The sequence below is a fragment of the Dermacentor albipictus genome, chromosome 3 (genome assembly GCF_038994185.2).
Source record: "Dermacentor albipictus isolate Rhodes 1998 colony chromosome 3, USDA_Dalb.pri_finalv2, whole genome shotgun sequence".
NCBI classification, from domain to species: domain Eukaryota; kingdom Metazoa; phylum Arthropoda; class Arachnida; order Ixodida; family Ixodidae; genus Dermacentor; species Dermacentor albipictus.
This window is the reverse complement of record NC_091823.1, coordinates 75,307,774-75,330,513: the sequence shown is the minus strand read 5'-3', so window position 1 is coordinate 75,330,513 and position 22,740 is coordinate 75,307,774. Positions and strand designations below refer to the sequence as shown.

Here is a 22,740-nt window from a genome sequence, read left to right as displayed (position 1 = left end):
CGCGCTCGCCCTTTTTCGGGGGCTTCCTTTATCAGCGCTCTTTCCTGTCACTTCTTTGACTTCCCATGCAGCCATTAGCGCTGTTAAACAAAGATGTTCATTTATAGTTCCTACCTTCCTCGATACTCCTACCGCCACGAGCGTTGCTGCTGCATACGTCTTCCCTTACTGCAGTATATACGTTTATGCTACCTAGTGCCTCTACACTATGTTCAAGCATTCCTATGACGCTGCATATATAGTTCTCGTCTCGATAGGCGTTCTTCTGTCCGACCGTTGGTAACTGGTGGAAATTAAACTTTTGTAAGAAAACAAAGAAAGGAGTTTCATAATTTTATAAGTTTACTTTCGTATAGCATTTAAATGGTGTTCTTCCTGTGCGCCTTTCGATGTTAACGTATACGAAGCTTTTTTACGGCGATGTCTGTTCAACTTACTTCATGCAGATTTTGCGCAAACGCTCGACGCAAGCATGCATCGTTATCGTATGTCATCGTCGGAAATGTCCAGAAACGAGAACTCTTATTTGTCCCGATCCAGGGTTCGATTCCACATGGTCCGAGAGTTGCCACCCACCGTACGTGTCGCCGTCCTTTTCGTGGGTGCGCATGGGTGCGCCTGCGATACCAAATCCTACAGGGCTGAACCATTTTCGCCTTAATCTGCCGAAAGAACGGGGACATGGTGCGAACGAGGCGGCGCCAAGGACGGATGGGAGGCTTGGCCCGGAGCAAGAACCCCTTTTACTGCCTGCCGCCCACGGAGTATATACATACGCTGGCAGAGCGCCGTTCCTTATAGCCGGTACAGCGATGAGCGTGTCCTTGACAACGGTCAACAGCTTGGCGGGCGGACGCTTGCGCGCAGCGAATATTTGTCTGCTTCTGTCCCGACTTGGCTCGGTGTTCGTGGGAGGCGTGCGCAGGGGACACGCTAAGGAGAGTCCGCTGGGAACGAGGTGCGGTGCCAGCTATGGGACGCGGTTGCATTCAAATCCAGGCGCCGAAGTTGGCACGTCGTGATTCATGCACGACTGAAACCTGAGTACAGACAAAGGTAAGAGAATACGCACATGCAGCGATGGAGTAACGATCGACTTTTCTCGAACCTTCCCACGCAGTGCTGTCGTTTCTGTTTTGAACTCTGGAGCAAGTCTTCTTTTGGAGCAAGTCTGGAGCAAGTCTCTGGAGCAAGGGGAGGGGTGTATACTTGTATTAGTTGTTGAAGTATACAGATGCTTGATGTGCGTGACAAAAAAAAAGAAAGAAAGAAGATGGTATGCATGCATATTGCGTGCTGGACTCTGGAATTACACATCCGTTCGCGATAGTGGTAGACGCGGACGCGGCGTATATGCTGCGCGAAACGGCTGGCCGCTAAGCAGAGTGACTGCAAACTCCATTACTGCCGCTGTGGCAGAATAGTGAGCAAGCGAAGATTCAGCGCGATCGATGACGCGTTGAATACGCAGACTGCAACTTCCGCCAGAATTGAGTAAAACCGAGGAATTCGGAACGTGCAGGTAACCCGCGCGCGCACCCATAAACGTATATAAACGAGAAGAAAGGAAGCAAAGAAAAGGAAAGATATATATATATATATATATATATATATATATATATATATATATATATATATATATATATATATATATATATATATATATATATATCACGAGAGAAATATTCACACGTTTAACATTTAACAACAAAAATACTATTATTTTAGTAACGTTAGTAAAATAATAATATTTTTGCTCTTAGCCGTGTAAATGTTTCCTTCATGATTTCATAGATATTAGTATTAGAGTATAGCAGAATATATATTATACATATATAGTATTAGAGTTCAAAGCACCACGGGACAACTTTAGACCAGCGCCGACGGCTCGGACAAAAACTTGCAGAGTAAACGTTGCTTTGTATGAGGACACCACCCACTCGACCTCAAGCTCAACCACCTCGATGGTTCGAATAAATGTTTTTTTTCTCTCTCTCTCTCTCTCGAAGTACAAATTGCTTTGTTCGAAGTATCGCTTTATTCGAAGCTTGCCAAAGTCCCGGGACGTTCGAAATGCTGGCTTCCATCCCGGTCTTTTCTGAGCTGTGTAGCGATGCCCTTCGCTTGAGAAATTCCTACAGGTCGCTTACACCTAAAGGAAAGCTTACGTATGTCTATACTGGTATATAACATTTACAAAACTCTCACGGCATTTATTCGCCCGAAAGGAATTGTTTAGAGCTTAATGAAGACACAAGTTTCCTTTTTGAATTTCCCGCCAGAGGAACCGCACCCATGACGCCATAGCGAAGTCGCGGAACTTCTCAATATCTTCGCTTTTTTATAAAATTACGTTTTTTAAGACCCCGGAAAAGTTGGCAGTTTGAGCAGTGAACAATTAACCAGCCTCGGACCGACGCTTTCAGTATCTCTAAGATCTTCGTAGCAGCTTCGGCAGTATTAAATGATGGTGTCGCCATCCTTATTTATTCTTGACGTCCCCGATGGCACACGTAAGACGAGCCTATTATAAACGCCAGAAGCGTAACATACAAGTCTACAGCACCTAAGATTGCTATTTCGTATTCCCTTAAATGAAAAAAAAAAAAAACACGGCATATATGCTTGCACACAGGCACGCTACCTTAGTTAAATGTTATACACGCCACGGATGAACGCTAGAGGGCCGCTTGCCATCTAATGAGCGCTGTTAATCGTGAGATAAGAAAGCTAAGCCAGGAGAAAGGATTTGAAGTGGCAGACATAAACAGAGAAGTGCATAGAGCAGGCTTTGGCGGAGGCTTTACACGAGATGGCATCCACTTTAATGGAAAGCTAGGAGCCGAGATCGGCTGGTGCCTGGCAGGTCGGGCAGTAGCTTATTTAGGGGGTCCACTGCGCCTCAGGGCGTAGGGGTAGGTAGGAACAGTGTAGAAAGTGCAACAATAGAGGCTGACACCAATAAAATGGCCACTAGGAGGTCCAGGAAGAAAACTACAAAGAAATTTAACACCAGGATCAGGTACATAAACATGCAAGGCGGTAGAAAGAGAGCGAGGTGGTTAGAAATATAACAGCAGTTAAAGGACGAAGAAGTAGGTGTATAAGCGCTATGCGAAACACATCTCAGGGATTTAGGAGACCCACCGTTTATTGAAGGCTACGTCTGGGAAAAGGAGCAATAGAACAACGGAGAGGAAGGGAGGAGGAGTAGGTATGCTCATACACCAAGAAACAAATTGGCAAAGAATAAAGTTAACTTGCAAAGAAGATGTCTGGGTATCAGGTACAATGCCGGTAAAAAGGCATGGCTAGGAGTAGTTTATTTAGGGACAGGGGACAAATGCAGGCAAGAGAACAAAGATCTAGCGAAGTGTCTCGATGACGATATAAAGCAGTTTGGAGAAGGTGCCGATATTTGTCTGCTGGGTGACATGAATGGCCACATCGAGGATCTGGATGGATACACAGATTGCAATGGGAAATTGATGCTAGACTTCTGTGAGCGACACAGCCTAGTTATAGTAAATAGAGAAACTAAGTGTGAGGGACAAATCACGTGGGAGTCCCGTAACAGACAAACGACCATTGACTACTGCTTAATGTCGCAGGGGTTGTATAGCAAGCTCGCAATGATGGAAATAGACGAAGAGGGGAAGTACAGCCTCGGAAGTGATCATAAGCGTATTAGTCTACAGTTGGGCGCCCTACTTAAAAGAGAAATGCAGGGAAGTCAAAAAGAGTACGCAAAATTAAATGACGAACAAATAGCACAAATAGCGGCTGGCACAGAGGAAGCAATAGAGAAACATCCCATGGAAAGGTGGGATTATAATCAGTTAGAACTACTCATTAGTACAAAAAGTGGTAAAAGGAGTAAACCGCTGGAGAGGAAAGAGGAAGCCATGAAGTTGGTGGAATAAGGAAATTAGAGAGGCCATCGAACAACGACGGTGGGCATCTCGGAAACACAGAGAAGCAAAGAGGGCGCAGTTATCTGAAGAGGAAATAGGCCAAAAATGGGAATATTATCGACAAAAGAAACAAGTGCAGGTCCTCGTCCAGGCTAAAATAAAGCAGTCCTCTGATCGCTGGCTGGCTGAAGTTCGCGATGCAACTAAAGGGGGGTCAAGAAAATTCTGGAACCGTATAAGCTGGCTGGGTAAAGCGAATCACAGAAAACAGGAACAGATTCACGATGCCGAGGGAAATTGTTTAGAGGGAGATGACGCTGTGAACTACATTGGTTCAGTTATAGCAGAGTCATTTACGAAAGACGATAGGGTAATCGCCCCAAATGAGGGAGCAACACAGAAAACCATAATAGAAAACAGCTTAGAACTGACCAATCTCAACTGAAAAAAGGCGGAAGCAAATGTTCTAAAATGCACGTCCGCGGGGATAGACGAAATTCCAATCAAGTTAATTAATGAACTTGGCCCAAGAAGCAAGGAAACGCTGATAAAAGCATTGGAGGCAGTCATAACAAATAAGCAAATTCCGCACAGCTGGAAACAGAGTAAAATGAATTTGATTTATAAAGGGAAAGGTGATAAGAAGAACATAACATCCTTCAGACAAGTTACGATAACATCAGTTATATATAGGCTAGCGATGCAGGCGTTGAAATTAAGAATGCAGTCATGGGTAGAAAGTAATAGAATACTCGGAGAACTTCAGAACGGGTTCAGAAGTGGTAGGCGCTTAGATGATAGCCTGTTTGTGCTTACCCAGTGCATAGAAATAGCTAAGGCGGAAAATAGACCTCTGTATTTAGCCTTCCTGGACATAAGTGGTGCATACGACAACGTGAACAGGGAACTCCTGTGGAACATATTAAAAGCTGAAGGTATCGGTCATGAGGTAATTGATTTTCTACAGGATATATATCGAGAAAATAATGTTGAAATAACATGGGAAGGAATTAAGAGTACTATAACTGTCGAGGTTCACAAAGGATTAAGGCAAGGTTGTTCTCTATCACCGCTGCGGTTCATGCTTTATATGATAAGCATGGAGGGAAGATTACAACGAAGCAATCTAGGGTATAATATGTCGTACAGATTAGGCGAAAAGGTTGTTGAGCAACGACTACCGGGTTTAATGTATGCGGACGATATTGTACTGTTAGCAGATAGCCAGGAAGATTTGCAAACTCTGGTTAATTACTGTGGAGACGAAGGAGACAGTTTAGGTTTCAGTTTTAGTGCAGGTAAGTACGGTGGGATTTTTTGCAACGATGCAGCTGATCAGGAGCTTACAATACAAGGCCATAAAATACCCCGAGTGGCCGAATACAAATACCTCGGGGTATGGATAAACAAAGGGCAGATGTGCACGGAAAAGCACGAACAGTCTCTCATAGCAAAAGGGCGAAGAGATGCCGGGATAATGAAACATAGGGCATTGTGGGGGTACAACAGGCATGAGGTACTGAGAGGTATTTGGAAGGGAGTAATGGTGCCGGGGCTTACTTTCAGGAATGCGGTCCTGTGTTTAAGGGCAGAGGTTCAGTCGAGACTATAGAAGTAAATCAGAGAGCTGTGGGAAGGTTAGCACTAGGTGCCCACGGGAAAACCACAAACGAAGCAGTACAGGGAGATGTGGGCTGGGCATCGTTCGAAGCACGGGAAGCTCAGAGTAAAATCCTATACGAAAAACGCCTGAGGAAATTGGACGATAACAGGTGGGCAGCTAAGGTATTTAAATACCTATACAGAAAGAGCGTTGACTCACAATGGCGGAAAAGAACTAGGAAGCTAACCAGTAAGTATGCCAGACACGAGGACGAAGAAAGACAGAGCATTAAACGACAGGTTAAAAACGCGGAAGGTAAAAATTGGATAAATTCAATGGAAAAGAAGCATAGTGTGGAACTATATCGATACTGGAAACAGCAAATCAGGAAGGAAGCGTTTTATGATAACTCAAGAGGCAGTGCCCTACTCTTTGAAACTAGATCAGGATGTCTTAGAACACGGAGCCATAAAAAGAAATTTAACGAACAAGAAGACACGTGTACTGTGTGTGCTAAATATGTAGAAACAATGGAACACCTCATACTAAAATGTGATGGTATCAAGCCCGATGTCGATGTGGCCACAGTCACCCTACCTGAGGCCCTAGGGTTCAGAGATAATAGTAATCATGTAAATAAATATGCGGTGGAAATTACCAAAAGGCGATGGGAGGATTGGTGGCTCAAAAGCAGAGAGGTGACATGAGGTTAAAAGGGTAGGAAGACGTATTTAAAGAAAAACGAGAAATTCAATAACACACAACACAGATAAAAATAAAGATAGAAGGCGAAATAAAAATCTGAGCGTGGTGGCAACTGCCATCACCCCGTTTCAAAGGGGACGCTCCTACCTTCCATCCATCCATCCATCCATCCATCCATCCAGCGACTCGCGTATTCACAAATAGTGCGAGGGAGAGGGAGAGAGTGAGAGAAAGCGCGACATACATGACGTACGTAGCGCGGTCTCTTCAGTGCCCCCGCGCGATCTCGCACATCCGTTAAGACCCGCAGCTGTACAGAGCGTCACCTTGGAAGTTAGAGTTATGTCTACAACGCCTGTAAGCTGGTTGTGACACCACCACACTTCTTTAGAAATAGACATTAGGTTCCTGAGGGAAATCCTCTTCAGCAAGTACCACGGACTGCGGCTTTATACTGAATTCGTTAAAACGTCTTTTAAATTTTAAAGCAGTTCCTTTATTATTCCATCTTGTAAATATCTGCGCGGTTGTAAAAATGCAAAGCTAATAAAATGTGCTGGAATCGTATAGCAGCTTGTAGCTCCACACAGCGTTTGTTCTAGTGAGGCACGTGCGATCACATATAAATGACTCATAGCCTTTATATCCACCTGGCCATCCTGACGCCTTTTTCTTTCTTTTGTGGAACTGCGCGATGCAGCTGTTTTTCCGAGTTTTGAATACACGCGGTACCAAACGAGCTTCTCGTCTAGCATTTCTCAATACGTAGAAATTAGGGATAATCTTCCACGTCAGACTTTGTTGTCCCTTTACGGAAATTGTACACAGCTTCCTAGATTTAAACAACTCGCGATGGAAGTATTACATGATTAACTTAAGCAGTAAACGTCACTTCCAGTTGACTTCACTGAACGTAGTGACTGCAGTGAGCAAGACGACTATCCGTGACCCGGACGATGCTGCAGCGTTGCAGGGGGCGAGTGAGCTACCAGTTGCCAACAAGTTAAATATGCGATGATGCAAGCGCATGTGGCGTTCTCCGCGTTCTGCATGCCGGACGTCTACGTTCAAGGCAGCTAATACGTAAGCTCGCTTTCTACACTCTACGAGCCTGAGAGTTTTGAAAGCTGTGACAGAGACGGGCACGCGTTCTCTTATTTTCGTGCCGCGGCTTTTAGGTTCGTCATCTGGTTCCCTTCCTTCTCTTAGATCGAGTTTCCATTTCATGTCCGGCGTAGCAAACCGGACACCTTCCTGCTCAGTCTCCCCCCTTTACCCTTTCTCTCTACGTCGTCGTGGAGCGCACGCGTGCTCCAGGTGGTCAAAAACGCGAGGCTATACCATCACCAATAAATTAAAAAAAAAATGTACATAACTCGCAGCACGCCGGCAGGACGGCGCGGAATACACGTGACGGCATATGCCTTTATCCGGTTTCGTTCGTCGCCTGTTGTATACGTATACGCACAAGTGCGCGACTCAGTTATAGCTGTGACAAACGAAACACTCACCTGCTCGTAACGAGTAAAGCCTGTGGGCGTAATTATCAAGCCGAATAACTAATTATTAAGCCCCAAGTAAATAGTTTGCAGACCGGGCTCCTAATTGCATCTCCCATTTCGTACGCGAGGGAGAAAAAAAAAAACGACTTAAGATGATATCAATGTCAGATAAACGAGTCATTGCGCGCCAATTACTTTCTTAATTTTTTGCTCTCACGTCTGCCGCGCACGATGTAGCGCAGGCGCTATCGCTCAATCAAGGTCGAATGTTGCATAGTTGCATGAATGAAAAAAAAAATAAGAATAATAAAACGCAAGAAAGCAAAAACAAAACTCTCACGATGTAATGCAGTAGTGTAAGTCGAGCTTTTGCGCAGCAATGAAGTCAACGACTTTGACGACGCAAGCTCGCAACTGTTTTAATAAACCACCTGAGTCATCATCTCCGTCTGACAGCGCGCCGCAAAAGGCGGGAAATCGCGGGAGGTCTCGCGCGTGCTCGCGCGCGCCTTTGCGCCAGGCTGACGTCACCGCTACAATGCGTTTCACTGCCGCACCGGCTGCACGATGCTAGAGCACCGTCTTGTAATCAACAACGGGCAGCCTAATAAAGTCTCCGCTGCTTGTATTGTACTCGAGGTGACCTCCTTTTTGCTTGCCTCGCCGCGCTCGTCTTCCTGGAACATATACCGATGTCGAAAGTTCGTTAGGCGTCCGCCAGGGGGACGCTTAGTCGACAGGAGGTCATGGTGGTCGCTTTGGGCGGAGTGGCACCTGTGGTAAACTGTGAACTTGGATAAAAAAAACGCGAACACCGTAAACGTAAGTCTCAATCTTCATATTTATAGCCACGGGAATGTGTCCTGCGCATGTCCGAACCGTTGGCATGGCTGTGATCAAGTTCCTAGCAGCGCGGCTGGCTCCCCTGTTGGGAACGCGGTCTCACACCGTCAGCGCACGTCCACGGCTGCAAGATTAAATCTTGGCTCCCTGCCGGCGTGTCACATAACTTCGCGCTTCGAGAGACGACACTACAGACATCGCCAAATGTGTGCGAAATTTTGATAACCATAGCGCGGTAGACGAACTCGGAGTTCCTGTCAACTTTAATTGGGGTTGCAACAGCGCTAACAGGAAGTAACGGTGCTATCTTTCTCGTGCGACACTTTAACGATCGCAATCGAAAGGAGGTTGTTTTGAGGAGGAAACCCAGACTTTTAAGAACATTTTGCTCGAGGAAGGTATCTTTATGTGTGGCAGCGCAGCCAGCAACCGCGGATCGTTGATTGTGGATGACGCGCACAGGTGCGAGCTTGCTCTCGTGCTTCGGCTGACGTTTGAAAAGGGTCGTTTCTTTTCGCAGCCGGACGGCATATCTGCGGGTGGACGAGTATTTGGCTATTTTTTGGTGGCTTAGCGAGATTCTCGTGTAGAATAGGACACATTCTCGTGTAAGATATGACACCCGCAGCTGGTGTTGCTCGAATCTTGTGCTTGTGTATGTGTAAACGTAAACGTGTTCACGTATCGACTGCTTTCACACTGTTATACACCACGTTGTTGTCTTTCTTTTTAGTGAACTAAGATGCCATGAGCTTTGGCTAACATGTCTAATAAACGGTCATCAGTCATACTGGTAAGTTAGTCGCCTACGTATGGCACGCTGCACGTTTAACCAGCTGTTTAACACCGGAAATTTTAACGGCGTCTTGGATGAGGCTGGCGATGATTTGCAGCGGCCGCTTTTTGTGACGATCGGATGACTTTGCTAGCTTTCTGCATTCAGGCTCTTTCGCTCCTAAATAATGTTTTGAACCCCGAAGTGCCGCGCGTTCCGCGCGGTTTCGCTTTCGTTCAGCAGTTAACGGCACATTTCGGCAAAAATGGTACCCTCGCTGCTTGCTATTTATAGATGTCCCATTGCGTGTCGCTTTTGTCACTTCTGCTCTCCGCTCCTCCTTTTCCATGCTTGCTGGCGGCCAAACTAGGGGTGCAGTGCCATTTGCATGTGCTTTGCCATATTTTTGTCTGTTATTGTTATTTTGTTGTCCCAGTGCGGGCTTTAATCCAGCTGCTGACGCGCGCAACTCTCGCACTGCCAACTACCCCCACGCAGTTGTTCTGAAATAGTTTTCTCCGAGAATATCAAAGTGAAACCTTCACCTGCGAAGAGTGCAGATATTGAGTGACACTTGCAAGTATGTTAATCAATCTCGTAAATTATGCGCAAGCTCACAAATCCCTGTGGCATGAAATGCGTGTAATTTAGCGCACATATTGTTACATTGGGGCTTTCTGTAAGATTCTGTTGGTTAATTCGATATTTCAATTTGGCTGTTTTGAAGATTCCCTGTGGGCCAAACCTTTTGAATTACTTCTTTTAATGTTTACCTATTATATATTGAACTTGTCATGCATGTTTCATTGAATTCAAATTAGCAGCTCTGTGTGTGTGAGAAGTGGCAATCTGTCTTGCATCATGATAGTTCTGTCGTAAATTTGTTTGGATTCTTAATGAAAAGGAAAAGAAAGAAACAACTGTTGCACAGCTAAAGTATCAGAATCAGGCTCACCCTGCTCTTTTTTTTTTTTTTTCTGCAATGGAGTGACACTACCACAAGGACAGGCATGCATGGTTACGATAGTCTGTAATTTACTTGCCAGGTTCTCTTGTAAAATGTAAATAATCTATATTGTCATACTTTTATTGAATGCTGGTCAAGCGAGGGAAGGAAAGACAAATGGTGAGGCTCTGTCCATCTTTCTTTTGTCATGTGTATGTAGGTTTGTCCTTGAATTGTTTCTCGAAGAGATGTATTTCATTGAGGTGGTTTGGTTGCGTTAGAGCACCATTTCCTTCAACCTGCTTAATCAAGCCTATACTAGCTTATAATATATATTTCTGTCTCTTTCAAGTTCTGCGAAAATACAGGGCATAATATGGTCAGATCACTCAGGAAATGTTCATGAAAGTTCTTCTAAGATAATTTGTTTCAATAACATCAGGACTGAATTGCATCTTGTAGTTTTAGTCATTCAAAAGGAGCTCTGGCATTAAATGAACACTCAACTTTATATTTACTTATCTGGCTGCAACACTTTTCATTACAATGTGGTTCACCAGTTTTTCACTGATGACTTTGCTCTTACGGTTGTAGAAGGATATTGTAGCCAGCATAGTTGTGTTCCTTTAACTGCAAGTAGACACTTCATTGAATGTGCAAAAGTAAAGTAAGCCAAATGTTATTTATTTTGTATATTGTGGAACTATAGTAACCATGATTGCAGACTCAACACCCATGCAAGAGACTTACATGAAGAGCCACAGATTAGTGTTTGCAAAAGTTGAGGGCAAGGAGGACTAACCGGCTTATATAAAATAAATATCTCTTCTTTTTTGGAGGATTTCATTACATTGTTGATATTTTAATTGTCATCTAGATAAAAAACAAGGAGTGCTGTTGGATGTGTTCAAGTGGTGAGCAGTTTGTCAGTGCTTAAGTGGCTTCTTTATTTGCAACTAGAGCCACTTGAAGGTTGGGTTAATTGCAGTCTTTAACTAATTTCCATATCTCAGACACATTCAAGGCTAGCAGATGTACATAATTAGGTTACATTACGAGAACATTTTGACATGCTATGCATTATAGCACAAAAAAAATTAATCAGCTGCTAATTGGCCACAGAACTATTGCTGTTAAGCTCACTCATGCTTTTTTTTCTACATTCTAGCTGGATATGTTTGGAAGTCGAGGTCGAAAGAAGCCGTCCAAGGCGGGCGGCGGCCAGCCTTATCCAACACAACCGAGGCCCACATCTGAAAATTACTCTGCTGAGCCTGCGGTAGAGGTGTATGTGAACAGTCTCAACGAAGAGGAAGTGAACAGAGAGTTTGAACGAATGCTGGTAAGGTGAACTCTAGGTCTTTCCTGTCTGCATCAGAGGCGCAAACATGGTGTAGTATTTACTCTGCATGTGAACAGAACTATGTGTCTACTTGCAACTCTTCATTTGTCTTGGACACGATATGCTCCTTGTGTATTGTCACGGGCCAAAGGGCCCAGATGCAACCACTGTTTCCCTTTAACATTCTTATAATGGAATGGCTGGAAGAGAAACACCATATGGTAAGATGGAGAGTGGGCCTTGCCCAGAAAAAAAGCAAGCTGCAGATGTTCAAAATAATTTTATACACATGAAGTATGAGAGATCCTTCTTGTGATAAGAAGTCTGCACCGAGCGCTGACAGCTGGAGGTTTTAATTGCTTACCTCTCAGTTCAGCTGCGAATGGGAGACATCCCTCTGTAAGACATAAAAACTTGGTTAATCTTTTCTGAAGTTTATATTAAAAGATAAGTTCAAACCTGTTACTGGACTAAACATTTATGCGCTTCAAATATTATTTTCTCTACTGACATTTGCATGTGATTACAAGAGTACAGAACACCAGCCACACAAACAGAACTGTCATGCTACTGACAGCCATAAAAAGGAACCCTGAAAGTGAGTTTCGCAAATGACATGTTAGATTAATGTGCAGCACTGTATTTAACCAGGTCTGCTGCCTTTCATCAGCCTAATGCCTAGAAAACTTGAAAGGAAGTTTCTTTCTTTTCCTATTCATGTTCACAACAAACATCAGCAATTGCAGAGTGAAGTACATTTCTTATCTGCGATAATGGATTTGCATATAGCATTGGCAGTAACTAAGTACTTGCAATTGTAACACAAAAACCTGTTTTGTATTGGGCTCTCTCTCATTACTATTTGGACTGACATCACTTGCTGCATTGTCTGTTTCTTCTTGTAGTTTGTCCAGCTTTTCTCAGTTTCGTGAAGTGTGCTGGACATTCAGCACTTTAAGAAAAATTGTGTCTAGCAGGGATGTTTTTCCATGTGGCTACTATTTGATTGACCTTCTTCTGTCCTTTATGAAGTCAAGGGTCTGATGGAATACTGTCTGGTCAGGGAAGATCATAGTATATGATACATACAGTGTTGCATCAAAAGACATTTCAGCTCCTGCGCGGTAGTTTTGCTCACAATGACCATTGTGAAAAAGGATCCCATGAGGGAGCCAGGAGGTCTTTTAATTGAATACATTTTACCTTGGTCAGCACTGTGTGTATTATTTACTTCTGTTCTTTAGCGATGTACTGTTGGTGTGATCACCCACTAACTGGTGCATTTCTGCTGTCAGCCGGTTGGTGTATTGTCTCCACAGCCTGTCCTTAAAAGGTCTTTTCAGAGGTGACATCATAGGGTAGCAAACATCTTCTCAGACCCTTAAACCACATCCTTGAGTTTAAGCAAGGTATGTAGGTAGCGTATCCAAAAAGTAAATATGCATTTTGTTAAATGAGCCACAAATATTAGAAAGAAACATTGTTTATTACTGCAGATACACTTACACATAACCTGCTTTTGCTACAGTGTGGCACTGTGTCTTACAGGCCAGTGTCATACAACTTTGCTGACAATAACCGAAACCAGGATGTCACTTCTTTCTGCAGTGTGAAGCGTGTGCATAAAAACTATCCTATTCATGGTGCGACTGATCATGCCAAAAATGGGCCTGACAAGTTCCCAATAGGTTTTTGCCAAGTTCAAACAGACCAAGCAGTCATCTTTACAACGTTAGAATGCATGAGATGTTATGAAGCATCTGTGTTCCCTTCTTGAGCCATGGCATTGCCCAACAGATTGTATTTCTCTGAATTGCCTGAACCATTGTTTAACTGTGATTCCTCATGGTGTCCGATTCATACATTGCCCACAATTAAATTTTTATGGATATTGGTCTACTGCATCACATTCTTAGTGCACAAAAACAGTATTACAGCCCAAACACCATAGTTGACAGACAGCTGTATGGGAGCAGTTTCAGTAAAGATGGAAATACTGTCCTGTGTATGTTTTTAATTTAGCACTGCCCAACAGAGACTGCCTCCACGGCACGCCGAAAATGCCAGATTTCGGCCGTGTACCACCTGCTTCATTCAAGCCCAGCATCATTCTGCTTGGGCATATTACACCATTTTTCAGCACTATCGGAGCTTAATTTCTGGATGTCCCTTGCACATACATTTTGTAAGAAAATGTCAGCATAGACTTGGGTAAATGGAAATAAAACAAAATCTATAATTATTTGGTGTCAGTCTAGTGGATTTGGAGAAACCAAGTATAACAGTTGTCTTGCACATGCTCTTTAATTACAACAGGCAGCTGCTCCAAACTTCTGTGATCCCAAGTTTTCTGCCTGTAAGAACTGAAATATGTAGATGTATTTGTGTATGGCATTAAATGTAATTGAAATACCTAATGCCTTACTTTGAGGCACTCTATTGAAGCCTTACTTTTACTACTTAAGCACTCTTTTTCTTGAAATGTCACATTCTCTTCATGTTGATGAGACAAAGTAGCAAAAGTGAATGTCACAATAGAAATTCATAAGCCAGAACAGGATCCATTGTTATTAACCTTGTTTTGAACATCTGTCTTTTCACGAACAATGCCATTTCTCTGTCATGAACTCTCAACACTTAAAAAGTTTTCTATGGTAACATGAACCAATTAACATACCTGGTTAAGTGTTCTCGTGTCACTTTTGAAGTCAAATTTGGGATTGAACCTGTTCGGCTAAGCTCAGCATACAATTGGATACAGCTGTTAAAACATGTTGGTTCAATATTTTCATATAATAGTGGGGAATACTGCAGGCTTTTGTGTTATTCAAAGGATAATGTGTCATTGAAAGGGATCAATTATTAATAGAGTCCCAGCTTGTGCAAGCACACTGAAGCCCACATTTTTTCTTGTGTCTGGCATGATTATTTACCCCCTTACATGGCTGTTTTGATCAAGTGCTTGCAGTGACTGTCCTTTACATACCCACCTCAATGTTGTGCTTACAGGATGACATGAACTTGACCGATGAAAAACGGGAGCCACTATTGAATCGGACTCTTATGGAGAAGCGGGAGATGTTGTCAATGCATCTGAAGGGCACGGCTGCAGTGAGTGTTCACAGCTGTTTCGTACTGAAAATATAAATTTATCCCTAGCAGCAGCTGCATAACTTTAGAATGATAGAGATGTGAGGGCATTGGGTACTAAGATGCTCTGGTAAAGCTATATAAAAGCCTTGCATGTCAGCAAGGTGTTGACAAGATGTGCCCAATATTTTTTTAAGCTGTACGTTATGTGGAAATTAAGAAGCAGGCGCTCTTTTTTCGGTGATACTTTTTGCTAAGCCTGCACTTGCTTTCCATTTTCAATATGAATAATAGTTTCCTAAACTAAATCAGAATATTGAAAAAATTAGCTGAATTTGAGTAAGTGGTATTAAGAGATGTCCTGTTTGCTCCTTGTCACTTGAAACATGTTTTGTGTATGTCAGTTAGTCATATAAACCAATTTGTGATATTTCGATTGAAGCTTGGGTTCATAAGCTGTTTTCTGTTTTCTTTTTCTCAGGGCGGTAAAAGGAGTAGTAAATATGAGTCTGCTTTGGACTACGTTAACTTCCTTAGCAGCGAAGGCACATCAGCTGACAAGCTCTTTCGTGGTATTGAATCCCTGCGCATAGCCCTCACGAACAACCCTGTCAGGTAATAATTGTTCTTAGTCACTATGGAACTAAGCTTTGTTGTCACAGGCAATTGTAGACAATCCATTATTGAAACTTTGACACATTTTCTAATGCTTGTGACATCCATTTGGAGGACTTCAACAGACCATGCTGTCACGCACACACATACTACAAGAGGTATATTCGATCTGAAGAACATGGAGTTCTTGCAACGTAATTGAATCCTGGAACTGTGTTCATTCTATATTCTGATCCTGGAGTGCTAGATGAGTGAAACTATGCTTACATTTTGTCTTGGATTTTAAGGCATGCCATTTGTCATACAGATGTAGAACCAAACTAACAATAAACAGGAACCAAACATTGACGTCACCAACAAATGCTTATTCTTTCTTGAGTGCTTGACATGCGTATTATACAGATTCTAGACACTCAACAAGGAGAACATTCACACTGAAAACCAAACAAAAAAACAACCAAGACAGTTGGCATTGAATGTTGGCAAACGCAAATTCAAATGATAGAAATTTAATATAACACAGTGAACATCATCATCTTGTGTGAAGCCTGTCATTCATGAATGATACCACGGCATCTTGTAACACCGCTGAAGAAGCACTTACTCACATGTGTGTCCTGTTTGTTCCAACATAAATGCCTCTACAATTTTTTTGTTTTTGTACTGCTTTAGGAAAGTTTCCTTGTTTGGCATTGTTTGATATTGTCTGGGGCTGTCACTGCCTATCGCATGCCTATTCCCTTTAGCTGCCACAGCATGCAAAGACACGAAGGATGTTGTTATTTTGCGACGTGTTCTTAAAGAAAGAAAGAAAGCGGTGGTGGGGGGGAACAAGAAGCTTGCTTGTTTGAAAGCTGACATGGAAATACCATCAGCAGCAATATTTGATTCTGTTTTGCAATACTAGCTTCAACTCGCTTATATTGCTTGCACAAATTGGAAGTCTCTTTCAGAGATCTACACTTGTCGTCAAAATAATAGCTCATTATCATCATTCCGAGGCTGAGCAGGATCTTTGAATTTAGGTTGGCTGCATAGTTTCGTTTTCAGAATAAAACAATGTCTGCATGCCTGGATTGAGTAAAGCAAGTCATCCTAATTGAACTACATTGACGTCACGTTCATGGGAAATTATAAATCCACAATTTGCTCATTAGAGTTACCTTGGCCCAACCATACTTCCTACTACCTAACAAAAGCTAGAAAAATGAAGGCATACTAGCCCAAAAAGCTTAGGAACATAAACATGTACTATTACTGCCATTTAGTAGAGGTGTGAATAAGCGTGCTTAAAAAAAATTTGAAGGATGCTTAAGCTTTGCCTTTAAGTGTGGAAAATGATAGCATTCAAAGATCCCTGACTGTTTCTCACGCTTCCCGGCAACTACAGTGTACGTAACCGTAATGTTACTCCGTGGCATCCAAGATATTCGCGCACCGACGTGCGCATATGGCGGACGCCGTGGCCGGTCCATGAATGGTAGAAACGCTGGAAAAGGGGGTTTGAGTTTTCACATAACAGAATTGTGTTTTCTCGTATATTCAAATTACAATCCGACGCTATCATGCCTAGGTTGTGTATTTATTTATTTATTTATTTATTTACCCTCAGGGCCTTTCGGCATTAGAGAGGGGAGTGGGTTATACAACAAATAAGGAGGAAATAAATCATGAGCTTATACACAATATTTGCTAATTATACAATGTTAGCTGTAAGTATGAAAAATGCAGTAATAGAACTTGACATATAAAAGTAACATTAAACAAGAAAAAGGAAAACACCAGGAGCAGTTCGTACAAATGTTTGCTATAAGGCGTACTTTACAATTTTTCTATGTATTTTAGCTTGAGAAATTCTATTAGTTCAGTAACTTCCTTGCGCCACATGGATGACCTGGGTATGGGTGGTTCGGAAAGCTTTTTGCTGAAACGATGTCCAACGCTGGATGCGGAACGCCGCCATGGGATGCCGCTGCCGTACGCTGACACCAGATTTTCTGCGACACGGGGCCCTTAACGCTATCGCATTAAAATGTCATTTGTTAAGGTACAATGAAAAGATAGAAACGTGCTTAAAAAGTGATGACTGCAAAATGGTTGTCTTTGGTAGCCACTTAGTTTATATAGTACAGAGAATCAAACCTTACACTGCATGGGCAAATGATCCTGTGACCCATTGGTGTTTAAAAAGCAGTCTTCCTCCCAAGATGTAGGGAGCATCACAGTGCAAAAGTGGATAATTTTTTTTTACAAATGGCTGGACAATATATTTGGAACATAACACTGTGTTTAAGAATTGCTTATGTTGATGTATATTTTCTTCAGTTGGCTGAAGGATTTCCTACAGGAAGGCATGGACAAACTGCTGAAGATTCTTCAGAGGTGTAAACTGTAAGTTTGATTTGTTTGTTTGTTGACTCTAGAGACACTGCAATACACTGAAATACCAAGCAGATGGGATTCTGTTCAATCAGAATCGGCGTGCTCATGTAATGTACGTCGAAAACTGTTGGAGCACGAATGACTGCTATGAACCTCAATCAGTTAAGAATGTCAATTCTGGCCTCTGACCAGTACAACAGAAATAGTGTAACATCGGCGGAAATATATTGGGAAGTTTTGGGAAGGGTAGCTGTCTTTTTCCAGTGACTGTGGAAACTAGCAGATAGATGAAAGAACGACCCTGTTACCGCTCAGCCCGTTATTATCACATGCTTGTCACAAGTGTTCGTTCGCCGTGGCTTTGTCGTCAGCTGCCCGGTCGTCGTAGCCCAGTGCGGGCTTCGCTGACAGCTGAAGACGGCAGTCGAGATTATGTGCGCTTGCTCTGAGCGGCTTTGTGGGCTTAAAAGATTGCGATCTATACATCACGCACGCTCTCAAGTGCTTAACCTCAGGTTTTTTCTGGCATGTGCTGCCGTACTCATTGCTCTGAAATTTCTATGCACTCTTACGCTTGACAGTTATTTCAAAATGCAATAGACATTTAGCTATGTGGGCCAACAGCTGAAAAACTTATGGACATCCAGGAAGATTTGTGCTTGGTGGTGATTCAGCATTCTTCAATGGTTCCTATGAAATTTTTTTTTTCCCGTGCAGACAGGCGTGCTCACGTAAGAGGCAAGTTCAGCGTCTTCAGTAAATAATGTATATTAAGCGTTGTTCAACTTGTGTTAGGTTGAAAATCTCGCAGCTGCTTTGTTTCCCCTTCTGTTGCACAGGCCAGCCTTCTGATGTAAATGGCAAGTTGCGCCTTTTTGGCCACAAACGTTCGCTGAGGTGAATGCTCTGTAGCTGTTACATTACATCTCGTTGACCCAATCTCTCTTTACACAGGTGGAATTCCTTATGTGACTGGCAAGTTTAACTCTTTGAACCTGTCAATGTGTATCTATTTTATTTCGGAACGCATATATTTCTATATATACAGTTCAGCCTTGTTATACTGAAATTGTGTCCTACACGATAATAGCTTTGTTATATCTGATGTTCATTATAAGCGTTTATTTGTTGCACGCAAATGTCAGTCAGACATTCTGAGTGAGACAGGAGTTGATTGCAGAAAGATAAGATACAGTAATATCCAGGAGTGAAATAATTTAAAGTTAGGTACAAAGTATTTCTAAAGAAGTGCAGTGACAGTAACAATACTTCTACTGAGAATCACTGGATATGCAAATGTATAAAGAAGCATCTCTCAGATAAATATGGAAAATCGGAATGGCATCGATGCACTTTAAGATGAATCGGCCAACTTTGATCTTACGGCAGCATCAGAAAAGGAGTTCCACGCTCTCTGTACAGTAATTTCGTTGGTGCTTGCTTATGATGCCAAATATCTGCTCTCTTTCTTTCTTTCTTTTAAAGGTATCCCAGAGACAATCGGTATGAACGAATTGAGCATGAAGTAATTCGCTGTGTTCGTGCACTTATGAACAACACGGTGAGTGATCGAACAAGCATTTATTTTTATTTGCTGTCACAGTGTGCTCTGCACGAAAGTTGGGGTGATTAACAATGATTATGGCTGCTGCGACTGTTCTTACTGAGCAGTTGAACTGATGCATCACCTTGTGATTCCCCTTTTGCTTCTTGTTAAAGTTGTAGAAGGTTTCACGATAATCCTAAGGAATCTTGATGACCTCAGCTTGTCATGAATGATTGTTACTCTTGGGCTTATGGCAAACCTTCCTCACAAGGTAGATAATGGTAGACATTCTGTCATCATTGCTTTTCTTGAATTAGTTTTCCCATAACCTTTGCGCACATATATCAATTTTGGAAGTAATGCTGTAACCATGTCATTATGATGTTCCAAATAGACAAAACATGAGCCATTGTGATAGTTTTCTTATTTTTTCTCATAGTGGGCTCGTGAGGCTTTAAACTCAGTTGAGTCAGGTACTGTCACTGATGTTGCCGTTATATTGCTTCGCATAATGGGACATTTTCTAACTGAAGTGTTGTGCACTGGGTGCACTATATAGTCCAGAGCAATGTGTGGTCGCAATAACATGCGAAATTCACAGAACGAAATGCAACAGTTGAAGTGTCAGACTGCCAGTACATGTGGCACCACCTGCGGAAGCAAAATGTTGCATTGTGGTAAAGTGTGATAGTGAGAGCGTTTTTGGAGCAAGATTGTTACTTCTGCCCACTGGCAAGAGGGTCTGTGGCTCACTACTGACAGAACTGTTGCGGCTGCCCCACTGTTGCGTTCCATTCTGCGAGTACTGACAGTACTGTACGTGTGTGCCTGATGTAAGGGTCTGACTCGAATTTGTTCTCACTCTCTGCAGCCGGGTCTGAAATATGTCTACGAGCACGAAACAGCACTCACCATTGTGTCGGCCAGCATGAATGTCACTAAGCCCCACGTTATGGTCGATGTGGTGAAGCTGCTTGCGGCTGTTTCTATAGTTCCACCTAACGGGTACGTCATCAATCTGTGAGCTGTTGATGCATCATCTTGAAGATATGCATTGCCAATGATCGTATAAGTTTCCCCACTGCTAGATCGCATGCGAACAAGAAATTGCGTGGGGCGTGCGTGATCGAGAGCAGTAGGCATGCGCCATGGTAGCTTCCCCGCAGTCCTCACTCGCCCATGTCACGTGAAAATGCTGGCATGCACTCAGTTTCCTCTTCTGGTGGTACATCTTGCGGCTCGTCACATGTCACATACTCTCATTGTGTTCTCTGCTGCAGGCAACATGAAGTGAGCGTCATGTTTTGCTCTAGAAGCATCATATTCCGGTGTTGCCTACCAGCTCAATTCTGTTTTGGTTTCCTGTTGCCATTTTTGAAGCACTACGCAGTAGGCAAATGACAAAGTATGTCTCCTGGTGGCGATCGTATTCTGGCGTCACCCACCAGCTCGATTTCGTTTCAGTTTCTCATTGCCGTCTCTAAACACCATGCAATAGGAAAATGAAAAAAGCATGTCTCGGGCCGCTCGAGCCCTACCAGCTCGACGAGCATTGGTGTATTGTGCTGCAATGATTCTTGCCAAGTGGGCACGTAAAAACTTCCTACTAAAATGCCCCACCAGAAAAATATGCTGCAACAATTTGTGCAATACTTCGCATTACATAGATGTCAATTATACTTGTCTGCCACATTTCTTAGTGATTTCAGATTGTACATTTTCCTGGTTAGTACATTTCTTTTTCACGTCTTTTTGCCCCCCAAAACGTATGAACGAGGTTCTACTGTATACACTGCAGAACAAATAAATAAAAACAAAAGCTTGGGAAGTTATTATAATTCATGATACATTTGTTATATTGACACGTGTACTTCATCATCAATTTGTTCTTCACTGTCACTACATTGTGACAACATCCAGGCCAGCACTTCATGTGTACTAGCCATATAACGTAACTTCACAAACACAATTTGCATGCATGCTTAAGCTTCTTACTTGTTTCAAATTTTGTAAATGCTTAGCTTTAAAAGCCTTAGAACTGTCCTGTTTGCAATCATTTTTTATATGATAAGACACATTGCAGGACAGCATTAGTTTACTCCTGTGTACTTGTGTTCTTGCAGGCATGAAAAAGTCCTGAAAGCGATCACTGAATGTGCTGAGATGGAAGAGCGGGAAAGGTTTACTCCCATTGTGGCCGGTCTGGCGTGCAGGGACAACGATTCTCTTAGGGTATGTTCAGATGGCTTTTTTTATTCATGCATTCATTGATTGATTTCGATTAATCAGTTTTTCCTTATGAGTATTCAGCCTCGGCCTTGTTGACACTGGATGTCTGCCGGTCTTTAACTTTGGAAAGAAAACGCAACTCCCATCTGTGAACCTGTATCTGTCAACTCATTAATGCAACCCATGTAATGAATACGCATTCTTTTAAAGTTAGTTTGCACATGTCGTCGCCCTGTTTTTTCTTGTTTTCTTTTGCACTTGTGTACAAAGCTGATATATAAAGCTGATTTAATGCCTTTTATAATGCCTGCGAGTGATAGGAAGGTAATAGGTGCAACATCAAGAGAGAGAAAACAGCATGGATTCGAAATCAAATGTACGTAGGTGAAATTTCAGTTGTGATTGAGAAGTGGATTTGAGCAGGTCATGACAAGGTGAATGAGTCAGCTAGGAGAATGGAATAAGTGCCAAGAAAAGAAAAGGGCAGCCAATTACCGTATTTACTCGAATCTAACGCTCACTTTTTTTTGCGATAAAATGGGTCCAAGCATTTCGTGCACGTTATAATTGGGAACGACCCTAAATCTGCGTTTCCATATTGCCATCGGCATTTAAAAATCGCCGCCTCGTATGTGCTTCGAGATAGCTTTTGCCATGTGCTGCAGTACGGGTGCTTAGGCAATGCTTCCTTTGGCTTACGTTAGTGCACCATCCGTCTTCCCATTTTCTGCATTTGCTCCATCAGCATGGAAGTGCCGACTGCAATGACATGCTGAGTTGATCACGATGCCACAAATGCCGCGATCAAGTGTGCGGAGACAGACGGAAATTGGGCCACATCACGGGCGTTCGAAGTTCCCGAAACTTACGTGCAGGACTGGCGCAAACAGGAGAGATGTTCTACATCGGTGGCTGCTAAGTACGGAGTGACCGCGTGCAGCCCCTATCTTGAAAGTGATCTGCGATGGAGACAAGAGTCTGCGCATCTAGGCGCACCGCGCTGTGTTGTCGTTGCTTATGTTGAATTCCAATGGCGGGGTTGGAGCAGCCAACGGGCTTTGTGAGCGAGCACTCAACTCTGGCGTAGAGCAACGCCTCCAAATCCGTGAGTGGAACACAACCTACGCCACCGGAGCAAGGCGGAAGCGGAACTTCTATCGCCGAGTTACCCACGATACCTTGCGTGTTGTCATTTCCTTCCACTGTTTGCTCCCAGCACTGCCGCACCGGTCGCTTGTCTCTTCAGCT

The 22,740-nt window shown here is 43.0% G+C and overlaps 1 protein-coding gene and 1 long non-coding RNA gene across 5 annotated transcripts in view; one reads left to right on the top strand and one right to left on the bottom strand.

The window, feature by feature from the left end:
- Window positions 1-6,679, bottom strand: part of LOC135900613 (uncharacterized) — a 36,023-nt gene extending 29,344 nt beyond the window's left edge. The window contains exons 1-2 of the long non-coding RNA XR_010563909.1: window positions 6,370-6,679; window positions 1,073-1,184 (exon numbers count right to left, since the gene is read on the bottom strand). This is a non-coding gene — a long non-coding RNA (uncharacterized lncRNA). The remainder of the gene's footprint in view (window positions 1-1,072; window positions 1,185-6,369) is intronic.
- Window positions 6,680-8,311: 1,632 nt separating this feature from the next.
- The window catches only part of dia (diaphanous related formin 1), a 49,339-nt gene continuing 34,910 nt past the window's right edge, over window positions 8,312-22,740 (top strand). The window contains exons 1-11 of one of the 4 annotated variants that reach the window (XM_070535617.1): window positions 8,312-8,546; window positions 9,301-9,360; window positions 11,457-11,630; window positions 14,640-14,741; window positions 15,202-15,335; window positions 17,661-17,726; window positions 18,435-18,448; window positions 18,557-18,614; window positions 19,203-19,278; window positions 20,135-20,268; window positions 21,387-21,495. In XM_070535617.1, coding sequence (XP_070391718.1) covers window positions 9,331-9,360; window positions 11,457-11,630; window positions 14,640-14,741; window positions 15,202-15,335; window positions 17,661-17,726; window positions 18,435-18,448; window positions 18,557-18,614; window positions 19,203-19,278; window positions 20,135-20,268; window positions 21,387-21,495 — 897 coding nt within the window. In that variant the 5' untranslated portion in view covers window positions 8,312-8,546; window positions 9,301-9,330. The other 3 variants (XM_070535618.1, XM_065430059.2, XM_065430063.1) reach the window with 3 other exon arrangements.